Source organism: Triturus cristatus, chromosome 6 (genome assembly GCF_964204655.1).
Source record: "Triturus cristatus chromosome 6, aTriCri1.1, whole genome shotgun sequence".
Classification (NCBI taxonomy): Eukaryota; Metazoa; Chordata; class Amphibia; order Caudata; family Salamandridae; genus Triturus; species Triturus cristatus.
In genome coordinates this window covers 91,350,514-91,366,455 of record NC_140589.1, presented here as the reverse complement: position 1 = coordinate 91,366,455, position 15,942 = coordinate 91,350,514, and the positions used below count along the sequence as shown (strand labels likewise).

Sequence of the window (15,942 nt, the reverse complement as noted above, 5' to 3'; positions counted from 1 at the left end):
AGCATTACCCTTGACAGCCACATGCCTCACTAATGACCTCTATCTCTCTTAATGTCTAGATGATGATAATGTGATGGTAGTACAAACGCCACAACCTTCCCAGGAGGAAAACATAGAACTCTCAGAGCTTGGAGTCTGTCTAATGCAAGAAGAGGTAAACTGTTGCATATGTGTTCTTTGCATAACATGTTTCTGAAATGATTCACAAGTCTGATGTATCAGACACTGCATTTTCTAGAGCACTGGGACTTTCATAGATTCACATGCATTAATTGTTCCTTATTGTCTGGCTTGGAACCCTTGGTATTCCGTATTAACATAGCATTGTACACTTCCATTCAATAAAATGTAAAACCGCAATAGATAGTAAGAAGTTTGGAAACCTCATTATGTGACTGTAACTTTGGGCAATCAAGTAATGGGATCAGGAGCTCTTCCTCTGCCAGGAGCTACCAGCTGCCAGATTTTCTACTGTACATTTAACATCTGATAAAAAAATCTAGCTGCTAATTTCCTTACTTTTGAACTTCCAGGCGTCAGGCTGGATCCGGAAGATTTTCTTAGCCCTATTATAGCCAGAGGGACCTGCAAGCTCTGCGGGGACGTGGACGCAGTTCACCCCAACCCCATAGGTCGGGAGGCCAGAAGTCGAACCGTGCCATGCTCCCCTCCTCCACGGCAAAACCTTCCAAGTCCAATCCTCCAGGATAATTTACAGCCAGTCGGTGGCAGAGTACGCCATCATCTCCACCACTGGCAGGACATCACATCGGACAGGTGGGTGTTATAGATAGTCTGAAGGGGTCACTCCCTTCCCTTCGAGACTACCCCACCATCTATGCCTCCAGTATACGATCGGCTGACGGATGATCACCTTACCCTGCTCCGCAAGAGAGTCAAGACTCTCTTGGGCAAGCGAGCTATAGAGGGGGTTCGCGGGCCAGAAGTAGGCTGTGGTTGTTACTCCCACTATTTTCTGATCCCAAAGAAGGATGGAGGCCTTAGTCCTATCCTAGACCTCAGAGGCCTCAACTACTTCCTCAAAAAGGAGGAGTTCAAGATGCCCACCATAGCTCAAGTCCTGTCTGCCCTGGACCAAGGAGACTGGATGGTAGCGTTGGACTTGCAGGACACCTATTTTCATATCCCCGTCCTGCCTGCCAATCATCGCTACCTGTGGTTTACAGTGGATCTCACCAGCACCCCTCAGGTGTTCACAAAGGTGATGGCGGTGGTTGCAGCCCATCTGCGGAGATCAGGGGTTTCAGTCTTCCCCTATCTAGACAGCTGGTTGTTGAAGGTGGGCTCGTCCCAAAACAGGACTACAGCGAACCTCCTGCATTTGCTGGGGTTCACTATCAACACTTTGAAAGTCACACCTGACCCCCCTCTCTGACGCTCCCTTTCATTGGAGCGGTTCTGGAAAAGTTGCAGTTTCGGGTTTATCCTCCTAAACGACGAATTCAGGATATTCAGGCTATGATACCGATATTTCAGCCTCTCTCCTGGATTTCGGTGAGAATGACTCAGAGGCTGTTGGGCCTCATGGCCTCCTGCATCCTGCTGGTGAAGCATGCACAGTGGCATATGCGGGCTCTGCAGTGGGACTGAAGTTCCAATGGCCACAGCATCGAGGAAATCTCACCGAACTGGTTCAAATTTCGGAGGGCACTGCAAAAGACCTGCAGCGGTGGCTAACAGACCACGATTGGATTAAGGGCAGACCCCTCTCCCTTCCCCACCCAGATCTTACAGTAGTGACAGACGTGTCACTTCTGGGATGAGGTGGCCATCTTGGAGAGGTGGCGATCAGAGGACTCTGGTCTTCGGCGGAAGCCAAGCACCATATCAGTCTGTTGGAGCTTTGGGCGATCCGACTGGCACTAGAACCCTTTTTACCATCCATAAAGGGAAGGCTGATAGAGTTGTTCACGGACAACACTAACGCTATTTGATTCTGTAACAAACATGGAGGAGTAGGGTGGTCGAGTCTTTGTCAAGAGGCCCTGTGGCTCTGGAATTGGCTGTAACAGGGCATTACCATGGTGGTTCATCACCTGGCTGGTTCTCTCAATGTCAGGTCGGACGAGCTCAGCCGGGGATGTCTTGCGGATCATGAGTGGCATCCCCATTTGGAGGTGGTACAAGGTCTCTTTCAGAGGTGGGGAGAGCCTTGGTTAGATCTGTTCGCCTCAGAATAGAACGCGCAATGTCAGCAGTTTTGCGTATTGGAGTTTCTAAGGCAGCTCTCGCTCGGCGACTCTCTTCACCATGAGTGGAGCTCAGGCCTCCTATACTCCTTTCTGCCCAAACACTCCTGCCGAGAGTGCTCAAGAAGATCAGGAGCGACTGGGCACAAGTTATTCTTGTGGCTCCGGACTGGGCATGGAGAGCTTGGTATCCCGAGCTTCTAGTCATAAGTATTGATCCTCCAATCAGGCTGCCCCTTTAGAAGGATCTTCTGTCTTGGCAGAAGCGGAGGGCCCTCTACCCGAACCTGTCCTCTCTCTGCCTCCTTGCGTGGAGATTGAGCGGCGACCGTTGACAGCTTTTGACCTCCCTCTGGTTATTCTTGCAGCCGGGCGTCCCGCCATGAAATTTGTACGCCTGCCGATGAAACAAGTTTTGTAAATATTGTACAGTAAGGTCCATTGACCCCTTGTCTTCCTCTCTGGCAGATATCCTTTTGTTTATCCTTTCCTTGTCCCAGCAGGGTTCTGCTTTGGGCACTCTGAAGGGCTATGTTACGGCCTGCTCAGCTTTTCTTCGCCTACCAGCTCAGCCTTCACTTTTCAAGTCCCCTCTGGTGCAGAGGTTTTTGAGGGGTTAACCCACTTGTTTCCTCCTTCTCCCTTTCTTATGCCACAATGGGACCTTAATTTGGTCCTCACCTTCTTGATGTGCGCACCGTTTAGTTCCGATTCCCAACTGTCCTCTACGGTTGCTCACCATCTAAACCTCTTTTTAGGCGTAAATTACCTCTGCTAGGAGGGTGAGCGAACTGAAGGCACTGGTAGCACCGCCTCCTTACTTAGTTTTTCTGTTAAAAAGTGGTACTGAGTACAAGGGCATCCTTTTTGGACATGGTTGCAACTCCCTTTTGTCTGGGTTAGTCCGTTACCCTGCCCACTTTCTATGCATCTCCGCATCCTTCCAAAGAAGAGGATAATCTCCACCGCCTGAACCCAAAAAGCATTATCATTCTATCTTGATCGCACTAAAGCGTTCTGTGAGGACCATCTCTCGTTGGATCATCTTCTCTATAAAAAAATCTGTTACGCCTTGGCTAAGAAGCACCTTCCTTAGGGCTCATTCCACAAGAGCAATGGCAGCCACCCCAGCATCCGATCGCTGATATCTGTCAAGCTGCCACATGGGCGTCTCTACACACGTTTGCTAGACACTGCTGCCTGGTTTCTCAGGTCCGCAGAGAAGGCCTGTTTGGCCGCTCTGTCCTGCAGAATTTTCTGGCCTAACACTTTACCGCAGTCCCTCCTCCGGGGAAGGTATTACTTGGGTATCTGTTAAAAGGTAAGGAATCTGCAGCTAGATGTCTCTATCAGATGGACAAGTTACTTACCTTCTGTTATGCCTTATGCGGTAGAGATATGATCTAGCCGCAGATTCCTTTCCGATGCACCCATCCTCCCCGCACTGCAGAATTGTTTTTATTGTCAGGGCTGATCCCCTTCTGGGCCCTGGCTTTTTTTTTTTTTTAAATCCTCATTTGCCTCTTAAAAGAAAAGAGAGCACCATTCCACTTGCACCAGTGAAATGGAAAGTACCATGCCCTTCTGTACATTTATGCTGGAAGGAGGGGGGGAGAGGAGAGAGAGGACGCATACTTCAGAATTGTTCCCGCCCTGGTATGAAAAGAAGCGCCGTCTACCAACCTCGACTCCCTTGTTATCACTCCTCTGCAATCCCCCGTGAGCCGAAGCACAGATTGGGAAGCAAAGAAAAAGGAGAGAACAACCAGACCAGCCGTACCAGGCAGATAATGCATAATCATTGGATATCAGCATTTGTTTGTTGTTCACACCACTCAAAAACAGGAGACCAAAAATTATGCTTTTTAAAAACCTTCATATCTAAACTGGCCACATATTTAATAGAAGACACCCAATCAAGGAACCTGGGAGGAGATACAGAAATCCACAGCTTGCATATTTCTCTGTGTGCTAGTAACATAGAGTAAAAAAAACAGCCTTGCCTTGTTCTCTGTGGATCCTTCAAGGGAGTCTTCACAGCCAAAAATAATCGACAGAGCGCTTACCTTGATGTCAGAACCCAACATAGAGGACAGAGCCTTACTCACGTCAGACCAAAATATCTGTATCTCAGGACAATCCACACACATATGCACGTCGTCTCCTTTCAAACTACCGCTCTTTGGGCAGGCAACATCACCTCCTCTCCCGAACTTTGACAACCTCTGTGGCGACCAATAAGCTCTGTGGATGGAGAAAAGGTGATTTCTCCTTAGGTGTGCAGGATTTACAATTTTAAAAAGCATAGACATTGATACTTGCCACTTATTTTCCAGCGAAGACTCCGGCATGCATCTTCCCCATAATTCCGTAGTTAATGTAAAAACACCATCCTCCAGCTCAACCAGCAGCCAGTAAATCATCACCAGATCTTTTTTAATAGCTGTCTCATCCAGACGTCTGTCCTCCAATTTGTTTGTGTTTCCTATCTCCAAGCTTACATCTTGGAACCAACTCTGTATTTGTATATATTTAAATCTAGATACTTGCTGGTTCGACAGGTAATTACACGTTTCCCAGCTTATTAGTTGCGAGTCCAGTGTGATATGGTTCCAGCTTGTTAAGCCTGCCTCTCTCAAAGGCCTGGCCAAAACATCTTTTGTCCATCCCGGTGAGCCAGGTGAGTCCCAGATGGGAGCCCTAGAATTATAATATGATATCTTAGGAGTTTTTCTGACCCTATACCAGATCTCAGCTAGCCCTCTCAGGATTTTCAGCCTAACTTTCTTGAAGTATTTAGGGTCTGCGTACTTGAACATAAAACCTTGGCTGCCTCCTGGCTCCTGTCTTGACATAACTCCCAACAGTCTCCCAATTTCCGATTGTGTGGGTGTGTTTAATAGCATTTTCCTGTTTTTTAATAAAAAAGCCCAAGAATAAAAGAGCAGGTCTGGCAATGCTAGGCCCCCTTTCTCCGCCCTCCTTCTTAATTTCTTCCAGGCCATTCTTGGACCTCTACTCGCCCATATAAAACTGCTAATTTGGCCTTGCAGTTTTTAAGTGTTTCACTTTCAAAGAGGAGAGGAATAGTGTCAAACAAGAAGGTTAGCTTGGAAAGAATCATCATTTTTATTAGATTAACTCGGCCTAGCAGAGTAAGCTGGAGATGTGCCCAAATTTTTAAAAGCCCACTAATCTCTTTTTTTGCCTTTTCCAAATTAATTTTTGTTAGTTTATAAAGATCATGTGGGATCGTAACCCCTAGATATCTCATTACTTCTTTTTTAGCAACTTCCCCCGGTTTCTAGATTCCAGGACATAATTTCGGTCTTGCTTTTATCTATGTCGTATCCCGATACTTTCCCAAAGTCTGCTGTTAATACCGTAATACGACTAAGGGTGTTTTGGAGGTTAGTTGTATAAGGATATCGTCCGCATATAAACCCAGTTTCCTACTCCATCCCGCATATTGGAAAGGTATAATCTCCGGGTCTTCCCTGATTTTTCTAGCCAGAGGCTCTATGTATAAGTTGAACAGGAGTGGTGATAGAGGACACCCCTGCCTCGTGCCTCTGCTAATAAAAACCGGGTCCGTCAATGAACCCTTGATCAATAATCTAGCTTTTGGGGACCTATATATGGCTTCCAATACTCTGCAAAAATTTTGACCCAAGTTCACTGATTTTGCCACAGACTGCAAAAAGACCCAATTAACTCGGTCAAAAGCTTTAGTGGCATCTAAGGCTATGACCGCAAGAGGAAGCTCATAAGTAGATGCCAGATCTATTGAACCTATCAGAGAAAAAGTTAACTCCTTTAAAAACCTTCCACGTATAAAGCCTTTTTGGTCTAAATGGATCAACTCCGCAATGGAGCCGTTCAACCTATCGGCAGTATCTTTGCGAAAATCTTATAATCACAATTTAATAAAGATATCGGTCGATACGAATGACAGCTAGTTGGACATTTGCCAGGCTTCAAAATCAGGGAAATATTTGCCTCATTCCAAGAGGCAGGCATTTCTGCCCTGTTGATAAAAAAAAGTCATTAAAGATTTCTGATAGAATAGGTTTTAATGTGTTTGCAATAGCTTTATAGACTTCAAGGGGTAAGCCATCGGGGCCTGGGGCTTTTCCTTTCTTCCCTTGTCTTAATACAAGTTCTATCTCCCCTTCCTTAATTTCCTGATTCAAAAGCCTGTTCTTTTCATCTCTAAGGGTCTTTCTTGAGCCCTGACCTAACCAAGCTCCAACCCCATCTTGAGTGGGTTTTTGATCTTCTTGAAACACCCTACTGTAATACTTATGAAAAGCCTGCTCGATCTCCTCACTGTCACTAGTAAGGGCATCTCTGCTATCACATTTGACCTGTTCAATTCTATTCCTCGCCTGTTCTGTTTTTTAGCCTTCCAGCCAACAGCTTACTGCAGCCTTCACTATATTCAAAGTGAGCCAGCTTGCTTGCCTCCCATTTTTTTCTCACCCTTTCATGTAAGATTGTCGCCAATTTAGATTTTACTGTCTACACTTTTTGTAATAGATTCTCTCGAGCTTCTTCATCTATCATATGGTCGGTCAGATCTTTCTCTAAAAACCGGAGCTGTTCCTCTACTGCTGGCACCTTCTCATAGTAACAACGCCTTCTTCCAGCCGCTATTGTCCCTAATCTGCCTCTAAGAAAAGCTTTATCAGCATCCCAAATTATTCCATATGAGGCTGACCCCTGATTAAAATGAAAAAACATTTCTGTTTCTCTGGACAATGTTGCTATTACGTCCTCATCCTGTAGAATAGTGCAGTCTAGAGTCCATCTAGATTGGGAGGCTTTCTCATATAGTTTTAAATGTAGAATCACTGCCGAATGGTCGGACAGATGAACACCCACATGTTCGTACATGTCAATCCATTTAGTCAAATTACTATCAGTGAGAAAATAATCTGTCCTAGACTGATGTCTATATTTTTGATTATAGAATGTGAAACCCTTTCTTTGCCCCGCCTTCTGCCTCCAGATATCGCAAAGTCCCAACAGGGACATTATTTGTTTGATAAGCATTGACATTTTTGGGTTAACACGGGCTCTACTACGTGAAGTCTTATCTAAATTGTGGTCTAAAACTGCGTTAAAATCTCCAGCCATAATAATTGGATCCGAATAGTCCACTAGTAACTCCCCCAGAGGGGAAACATCATCCTAATTGGGGCCGTAATATCCCACTAGAGTAAAAGGATAACCTGAAACCTTTACCTTGACCAGTAACCATCTTCCGGCTTTATCTGAGATATGGGAATCAAAAACCACTTGCGACCCTCTCTTTGCTAAAATGGCAACCCCTTTTTTCACAGCCGAATGCGATGTACAAACTACTTGAGAGATCCAGCTTTGGTGCCTAAAAAGATCCAAGCCTTCCTTATCTGGTAGATGTGTCTCCTGCAATATAATAATCTGGGCTGGGCAGTCTTTTAGCTATTGTAATATTTTGTCCCTCCTCCCTCGTACCCTGAGACCATTAACATTCCATGAAAGAATTTTTATTGTTTCTCTTCTCTTTTCACCCATCTATCTTAAAAATAAAAGAAATCACAAGGGCGAATTAAAAACAAAAAAAAAAACGAAGAGAGACAAATCCGTTCTGAAAAAAGAGGTTTAGAGGCATCTGAGGATCTTTTTATTTTTATTTTTCTCACTGCTCCCTACCCTGTGCACCCCCCAAACCCCACACCCCCTGGAAAACCCTCCCCAACTGCTACATGGCTCATGGCCATATGGGTGCTCCCCCCTCGGAACGAACGTGTGTAAGAAAACAAGGGAAGAATGAATTCAAGTATTGTTTCCGCTACAGTGTGAGTTTGCCTATAAATTCACATATTTGTGACTTAATTCAATTTAGTTTATACCCATAAGTTTGATATGACGAAAAGAAATTAGACCCTTCCATAACCGCTGTCGAAACATAGCAGTGTTTAAAACCAGTAATAGAGAGGCCTAACTCCCTGATTGGAAACTTTTAATGAAGTCGTCTAGCTTATCTACAGAGTGGAAGATGTGCATCTTGTTATTGAACATAACCTTTAAATAGGCGGGAAATCTTAGCTGTACTGACGCGCCCAGGCGTTTCAAACTATCTATCCTTTGCCCCATCTCCCATTGCCTGTTAGAGGTGGTAACCGAAACGTCTGATCTTATCTCGTACCTGGCACCGTCCACCTCCATTGATTTCATCCCCAGGGCTTTTGAGAGAATTTTCTCTTTTAATGTGTAAGTAAGAAAGTTCAGTAAGATCTTCCTGGGCTTTGCCCTATTTGTGTTGAGTCTAAAAGGGTCTCTATGAACTCGTTGTAGGTCTCATGCTATTTTCTCTTCTGACTCTTCCACCTGGAGTTTATTCTTGATCAACTTTACGACATAAGATTTAATATCATCCCCTTCTCTACCTTCAGGCACCTTCAAGTTATTGCGTCTCTGGAAATTTTCCAACCTTTCGACTCTGTCCATATTCTCTTTTTCAACAGTCTTTAATTTATCGATCTCCGTACAATTTGCCTGCACTGTTTCTCTAAGGTCTTTGAACTCCTTCTCTAGGGTTGTTGTTCTACAACTGAGGTCATCGATCTTCTTTTCCATCACTTCGCAAGACTTTTTTATCTCTAGCTGGTTAGACTCCGATATCTGGAATCTGTTCCTAATTTCATCTGATAGTGCTGCTAGAAGCGCACCCACAGACGCATCTTCCTTAGCTGGATGGCTTAAACCCTGTTCAGATTTTTTTCCAAGATTAAGGGTAGATCTATTCAGTTCATTATCAGAATTTTCTTGTGGCCCTCCTCCTTCGTGCCTTTTCCCCTCTAGACAGACTGGGGACTCTTCAGGGAAAGTTAGAAGTCTCTCAGCTTGCTTCGCCAGGTTGTTCTTTGACCCCGCCATCGTGTTTTCGCCCAAGATTAGTATTTTCGGAAGGACTCTAAAATAAGTTTTGAGAGAGGGGGTAATTTTAACTTTAAGGCTTTGCAATTTTTTGTTTTGTATGGGCTCTTGTGGGATTTTCCTATGTCTTGTTTTAGGAGGGAGGGGAATCGTTTTATTCACTGTATTGAATGCGGTTTCGCAGAACCCTGCTTTTACTCCTTTTTCTACTTTCTCTGTCTCCCCACACTCCGTCCCCTTCTCTCCCCTCCCACTTTTCTCTCCCTTTTGCCTCCTATCTCGTATTCGAAGTATCTCTCTATCCTTCTGAGCTTCGCCTGCCTCCCAGCTGTCTCCTTTGCCCTGCGTTTCTATTGCACTTCGCAGGGCATACCTATTTATCTCTTCTCCTAGCGTGCCTCCAAATGCCACTTTCCTCCTACCTCTTTTGTTTGCCTTCTCAATATCGCGAGGCTGCTGGGGCGCGATGTCTTTCACTCCGCCGAACGCACTCCTCGGCTCGCAGTCCTCTGAGACACCTTCCTTACCCAAAGAAGCATTTCCCCATTTGCCGGCACCGCTGTCCTCTACACCGCACAAGCCTTCACCTCCGGCCCCCCGGAAGGAGATTTTTGCCACGGCTCCTCTCCCCTTACGGAGCTCCAGGGCCGCTCTGCGCCACACCCTCTCCGGCGCCGTGTTAGCCGATGAAGACACCACCTCGCTCGCCGAGCTCCTACCGAGCTCTCACTCCGCCTTCTGCTTCACTGAGGCCGGCCCCTCCAACCACACGGTACCCAAGTACCGAGGAGCCCTGAACACGAAACCAGCAAGATACGATTTAATTCTAGCAAACGACGCGGGCCATCTATTTTATCTTCCTTTCTAGGGGCAAACTCGAAGCTTGCATCTCCATGTTGAGTTCTGCACTAAAAACTCACGGACATCCCGGAAGCACACCCGTGACCGGCTATTCACCAGCCGCCATGTTTTATCCCCTGGCTTCTTTTTTAACACAACATGGTCAGTCTCTTCATTGCTCCGCGCTTCTGGTGTATAAATTCGAGAAAAGTACTGACATCAGTGTGCCGGAGTGGCGGTTATATTGGTGACACAGACTTCACGACGACGACGAACAAGACGCCAACAACGTCGTGAGGAGTCAACCGAGGCCACCTATTGGCACACAGGGGTACTGGTAAGAAATATCTTCCGGATCCAGCCAGATGCCTGGAAGTTCAAAGGTAACAAATCTGCGGTTAGATCATGTCTCTACCAGATAAGGCGTTACCGAAGGTAAATAACTATGGAGCTCTGACTCTATTCCACCTTAAACTGCAGGTTTTTTAAAACTGGAATTTACTACATTTCTCCTAGAACTCTCCAGTACCATTCTATGACTACAGTGCTTCCATTTACCTTCATTTTACCACATTTTTGGCACCTGGTATGGATAATGAGACTGATTCCTTTAACAAAATATCGGTTTAAAGCATGCAGAACGAGATTGATTTATATTGATAAAACACCTACGAAATGCCTTTCATTTTTATATTCTGGGCATAATCATTAGCATTGTGCCACATGTATGGCAATGAAGACACTGAAGGACATGGATTAATGGTGGGCCCTACCAATCTGTGCGAAAAGGCAGAATGTCCACTTCTCGAGTGCAGAAGCATGGATTAAAGCATGCGTCAGACAAGTAAACTCGAGGACTTGCACAGTGGCTAAAGAAATCTCTAATCCTGTTGATTACGTTTCAGACTTTTGGCCAGCCTCAGTGTCACAGGAGAAGTAGAAGGCAGTGAATCTCCTAAGAAACCTACCCACAAATTCAAGAGCTCAGTGACTCTGGACCCTGATTTCTCTCTGAGGGAATACAAAATATATTTCCCACAGACTTGTCACTCACCAGGCCATCTACCGGGATTATGCCCAGTCATTTCAGCCCTCCTCTGCACCATCGATGAGGGATTTTCCACCAGAGCTTGCTCCGTCAACAAGAGCATAATCAGGAGTCCATCAGTCGACTACCTCAACCTTTATTTAGCAATGACAGCCACCACGCCGTTGTCATTGAAGAGCGCATTTGATGACGTTTCGGTTACCAACCACTAAAAGCTTTGTCGTTGAAGTCTCCTATATCTTCAGCGTGTGAATGCAAACTGCTAAGAGTTGTTCCTGTAGCTTTTCCCAGTTTTTACTGCAACTTCATCAACAGCAGTTGGTACCTTTGGCTTTGGCAGTTTTGGGTTTGCCTTTCATTATGCTGCATCAATCGTATCTGTTTGCACTAGTCACACTAGAACATTCAAGGAGGCGTTTTCCTCTTCAGAACAAAGAAGCGAATATCAAAACCTGGATCACACTGGTGCCTTCTTTAATGAGGATGATGATCAAGATGGAAATCAGGGAGCTACAAACCCTGAGGTACTCTTATTGAGTATATGGATTTGGAAAATGGTGAAGAATAAAGGTCACTTATGCAGATGTAAGAGTATTATTGAAGAACCTTTACTAGTGCCTCATCATATTTGTGAGGATCAAACTGTTTCTTCTGTGATGTAATTGGTGCAGTTGCTCTTGAGTTCCTGACGACCTTGAGGATCATGATTCAAGACTGCCCTCTATATTCTCCACACTAGCACACTCTGAGGCTCTCTAATCGTATACTCTTCATCTGGTTCCTCAAGCACTTCACGAGCAGCAGAACCAACCCAATCACCTTCCTAAGTCTGTATCATCGGCTCCAGCATAACTCTTGCCAGGGTAGTGAATAATTATGATTGGGATGATGATGGAGATAATGATACTAGTAATGACTATACTGTGTCTGTTAAAGACAAACATGATGTGGATGTCCTAGCCGGCAGTCAGATTCCACTGGCAATGATTCCGAATGGGATCTATTTAACTCTGTTGTTCATTTAAGTCCAGAACCATTGATTGATCAGGATTCCCCACAGGGCTAAATGGACTCATTCATGCATTGATTGAGAAAGGGCCGAACAGTTCAGCTATCCTGTCTACTGTGGAAAATCATATTTTCCATTTGACTTTAAAGAAAAAGTATGGAAAGTAATGAGTGATCCCAGTCCTTGATGTATGGGATGTAAACTTTCTCTTGAAGAGAAATCCTGCCACATCATCCGTCCACGTGTTGCAAATTGGTAAGAAATACAAAGCAACGTATGCTGCTTTTGCTGGTATTCTTAACCAAGTTGAGACTCTTTTGGTTAGGTCAACGGCTGCACAGCCTAGATCTGGGAATCTTCACCTTGCATGATGTCTCCTGATAGGGAGGTTCAAATGTGGGATTGCATAGGGAAGCTTGTCCATGTTTTGGAGATAATCTCTGATACAGTTGCCAACATCTCTGCTGTTATGAATGCCAGCTGTCGAGTGACCTCACTCTGTTTATTGTCAAGCAGAAGAGGAGGTTGGTATTCACATGAGAGCTATTTTAAGAGGGTGAACAGGCTTGGATAACACTGCAAGAATTTGCACCAAAGAAGTCCATGTTTCCAGCTCTGTCAGAAAGGTCAAAGCTCTTCTTGGAAGCATTTCATCATGTTTATTACTGCTACCTGAATGTCATCTCTGCATGAGAACTATTAAAAAACATCTGATTTTGCAATGGCACAAATAACTTGGTACTGGAATGACATCTGGCTTACACCCAGAAATGTTGTATTGGTGGTGGGGGAAGAAGATGATTTTTAACGGATATACTTTATTGCTGTGCAATCCCCAAATGAACATAACATTTGCGATGAGGACTGCATTTATAGAACTTGCATGTCAATGGTCGGAACATAGATGAAGGAGGAGTCATATCTTCACATCAGTCTGCTGGAACTCTGAGTAGTTGGACTTGCTTGAAAGGCTTTCTGAACCAAAAGTGGAAAACACAGAGGTGATGATGCAGTTAGGCAACACACCATTTTGTATTATAAACGAGCAAGGAGGAACCTGGTCTCAACTCTAAACTCAGGAAGCTTAAAAACTTGTGCTATGGTTAATCTAGTACAACATGGAGCTTTCTGCTGCGCATGTTTCTGGGATGTAGAATGACTTAATGGAGCCGACTCTGCAAGCAGAATTCAGACAACCACTAGTGGGCAATTGGAATTGATGTTTCAAAGCATTGTTTGCCAGCAGGAGGCCCCTCCTGTGTTCCAAGAGAGAAGGCTTTGCAGTTAATACTGTCAGATGGTTCCTGTATGTAATCCCGCCAATTTTTCTCGTGTCAAGAATGCTATTCAAAATCTGGAGAGAGCTATGCAAAGAAATCCATGAAGCTCTAGCTTGGCCGTATTGCCATTTGTACACAGAGTTGTGAAACATGACCATTCAGAAGCCAATTGAATTCAAGCTTGTAGGAGGCTGGCTTAGTATATGGTGCACACTTATTTAGGTGGAGCACTTTGCACTAATCCAGACAGCCCTTCTGGTGAATTTAGTGGTCTTAGACAACCATAGAAAGCGCTCTAAGCGGTAGCTGTGGAGAGCAGCCTTCAAGCTTAGTCCAGGAGTGTTAAGGAGCTTGTTTTACCAGATCTAATCATGTAGTGAGTGTTGAACAAAAAAGAATCACAGTGTAGTTATAGAAATATCTCCATTTATTCACTCACTAACACATTGGTATTTCTCCTAGCTGGAGAGATCAGTACTAATGCACAGTAATACTTCAATTGCAAGAGGTAAGTAAGCCTAATACACAGTGGTGTCCAGGGGGAAGACCAAACCATATACTAAATAAGTGGAATGCAAACTGCGAAGGAAGTCAGGACTTGGACCAGTCGACTCTGAAGAGCTGGGGACACAAAGAACCACCCAAGGTAAGAACCCAAGAACCCCAAAGAGGCTATGTGCAGAGTGGGAACACAGCCGAGTAGTCCATGCAAGTCAATGGGAAAGTTGCGGTTGCAGAACCACCACCTGTGTTGCTGAGCCTTTCGAAGTCAGTGGACGTCAGGAGCAGCAGACCGGTCAGCTTTATGGCGGTGCTTGCAGATGCAGGGAAGTGACTTCTTCACTCCAAGGGAGAGTACTTTGGGTGTCCTTGATACTCACAGGCCTGGAAAGAAACCTGGAAGAAGCACAGGCACAGACTATGAAGAAGACTTGCAGAACAACAAGACCAGGAGCAGCAGGAGTCTTCCTTGGTGTAGTCTCGGTTCCAGGCGAAGTCCAGCAAAGCCCAGGTGCCCAGACGGTCGAAGTTGAAGTGCTTTCGGGTTTGAATCTACTCCCACGACAAAACTGAAGAGCCACCCACAGGTAAGCTCTTAAGTACCCCAGGGAAAGGGTTGGAACAATTCAGGGGTCCCTCCCAGAGAAGGGGCCGTATAGAGGGGAGGATTCTTCGATGTCCTTTGTCCGGTTTCACGCCAGAATGGGAGCCAAGGGCTCTCTGAACTGGCTCAAACTGGAGTATGCAAGGAGTCTGGTGGCGCTGGCAAGTGCCATCACCCCACACCTCCCTGTGACAGGAAACCTATCATTCTGCCTTCTCCTGCTCGAGCTCAGCAGCAGGAGGGTAGAATAGTGTCTGTGGTCGGCAGCAGCACTAGCTTGCTGTTAGACCCTGAAAGGCTGGTACCGGGAATACAGGGGGGGCTCCTTAGAAGAGCTTCCCAAGTACATGGGATCCTACATCCAACACTGGAATTGCTGTTGGGGTAGGATTTGAACTTGTTTCAAGCCAAACATGACTGGTTTCTGTGCAGCCAATATATAGTTCGACATCTCGTAATTGACTTGATGTCCACTATATGTATTAAATGGCTGACCGCACTTGACTCCCTGGTTTGTAGGGGGTGTCCTGCTCATGCAGGGGCATCCTCACACTTCTAACCAAGCCCCTGACCTCTGGACTGAACAGCCATCCATAGGGGTGTCATATAGGCTTTAATATTGTGACCTCCGATATAAGGAAACATCTGCTGTGAGAGATGCAAGCACCAACTCACACAGGCTGCAATGGCAGGCCGGTAGTCACAGTTTGTGGACTCCCCTGGGTGGCACAATACATGCTGCAACCCAGGGGAGACCCCTGGTGTCCCTATTCCCTGGGTACCACAGTACCCTATACTATGGACTTAGAAGGGTACACCAGTAGCCAATTGGGAAGATACCAAAGTACTTACCACTGTCAAATTTAGAGAGAAAACACAGTGACTGGGGTCCTTCATTAGCAGGATTCCAGTCAGACTAGTCATAAAACAGAATAACACCAGCATAAAGTGGGGGTACCCATGAAAGCAGATCCTACTTTCCTACAAATAGTTTGAGTCATATGAGCTGCAGAATTCATACTTTTGCTTAGATCGCTCCCAGCGGCAGAACCCGTGGCCCCCGCGAACACCACGACGCTAGTCTACGCTTCGACTCCAGCATCCTCCACGCACTCCTCGCCGGACGATCACGTACCTGCTGCCTGGCCGCCCGAAGCGCACCCAAGGACCCTTCTCCTGCCGGAACTACAGCTTCACCAGCATCCGTCCTGCCACCCCACCTACCAAAGAACCCAACGACCTCAGATGCATCCTTCTCAACACTTGCTCCGCCCACAAACACGCTGTTGAACTCTGGGACCTACTCGACTCCAACACCCCAGATGTCGCCTTCCTGACGGAGACCTGGCTGAACCCCTCCTCGGCACCCAACATCGCCATAGCTATCCCGGAAGGCTATAAGATCACCCGCAAGGACCACACCAACGGAGTAGGAGGAGGAATCGCCATCGTCCACAGGAACACTCTCAAAGTCTTGACAAACACAGACGACACTCTCAGCACCGCCGAACACCTGCACTTCCAGA

The 15,942-nt window shown here is 45.8% G+C and overlaps 1 protein-coding gene across 1 annotated transcript in view; it reads left to right on the top strand.

The window, feature by feature from the left end:
* Positions 1–15,942, top strand: part of LOC146813810 (exportin-5-like) — a 1,013,804-nt gene that overhangs the window by 846,909 nt on the left and 150,953 nt on the right. Inside the window, exon 27 of the mRNA XM_085610267.1 lies at positions 60–154. Coding sequence (XP_085466393.1) covers positions 60–154 — 95 coding nt within the window. The remainder of the gene's footprint in view (positions 1–59; positions 155–15,942) is intronic.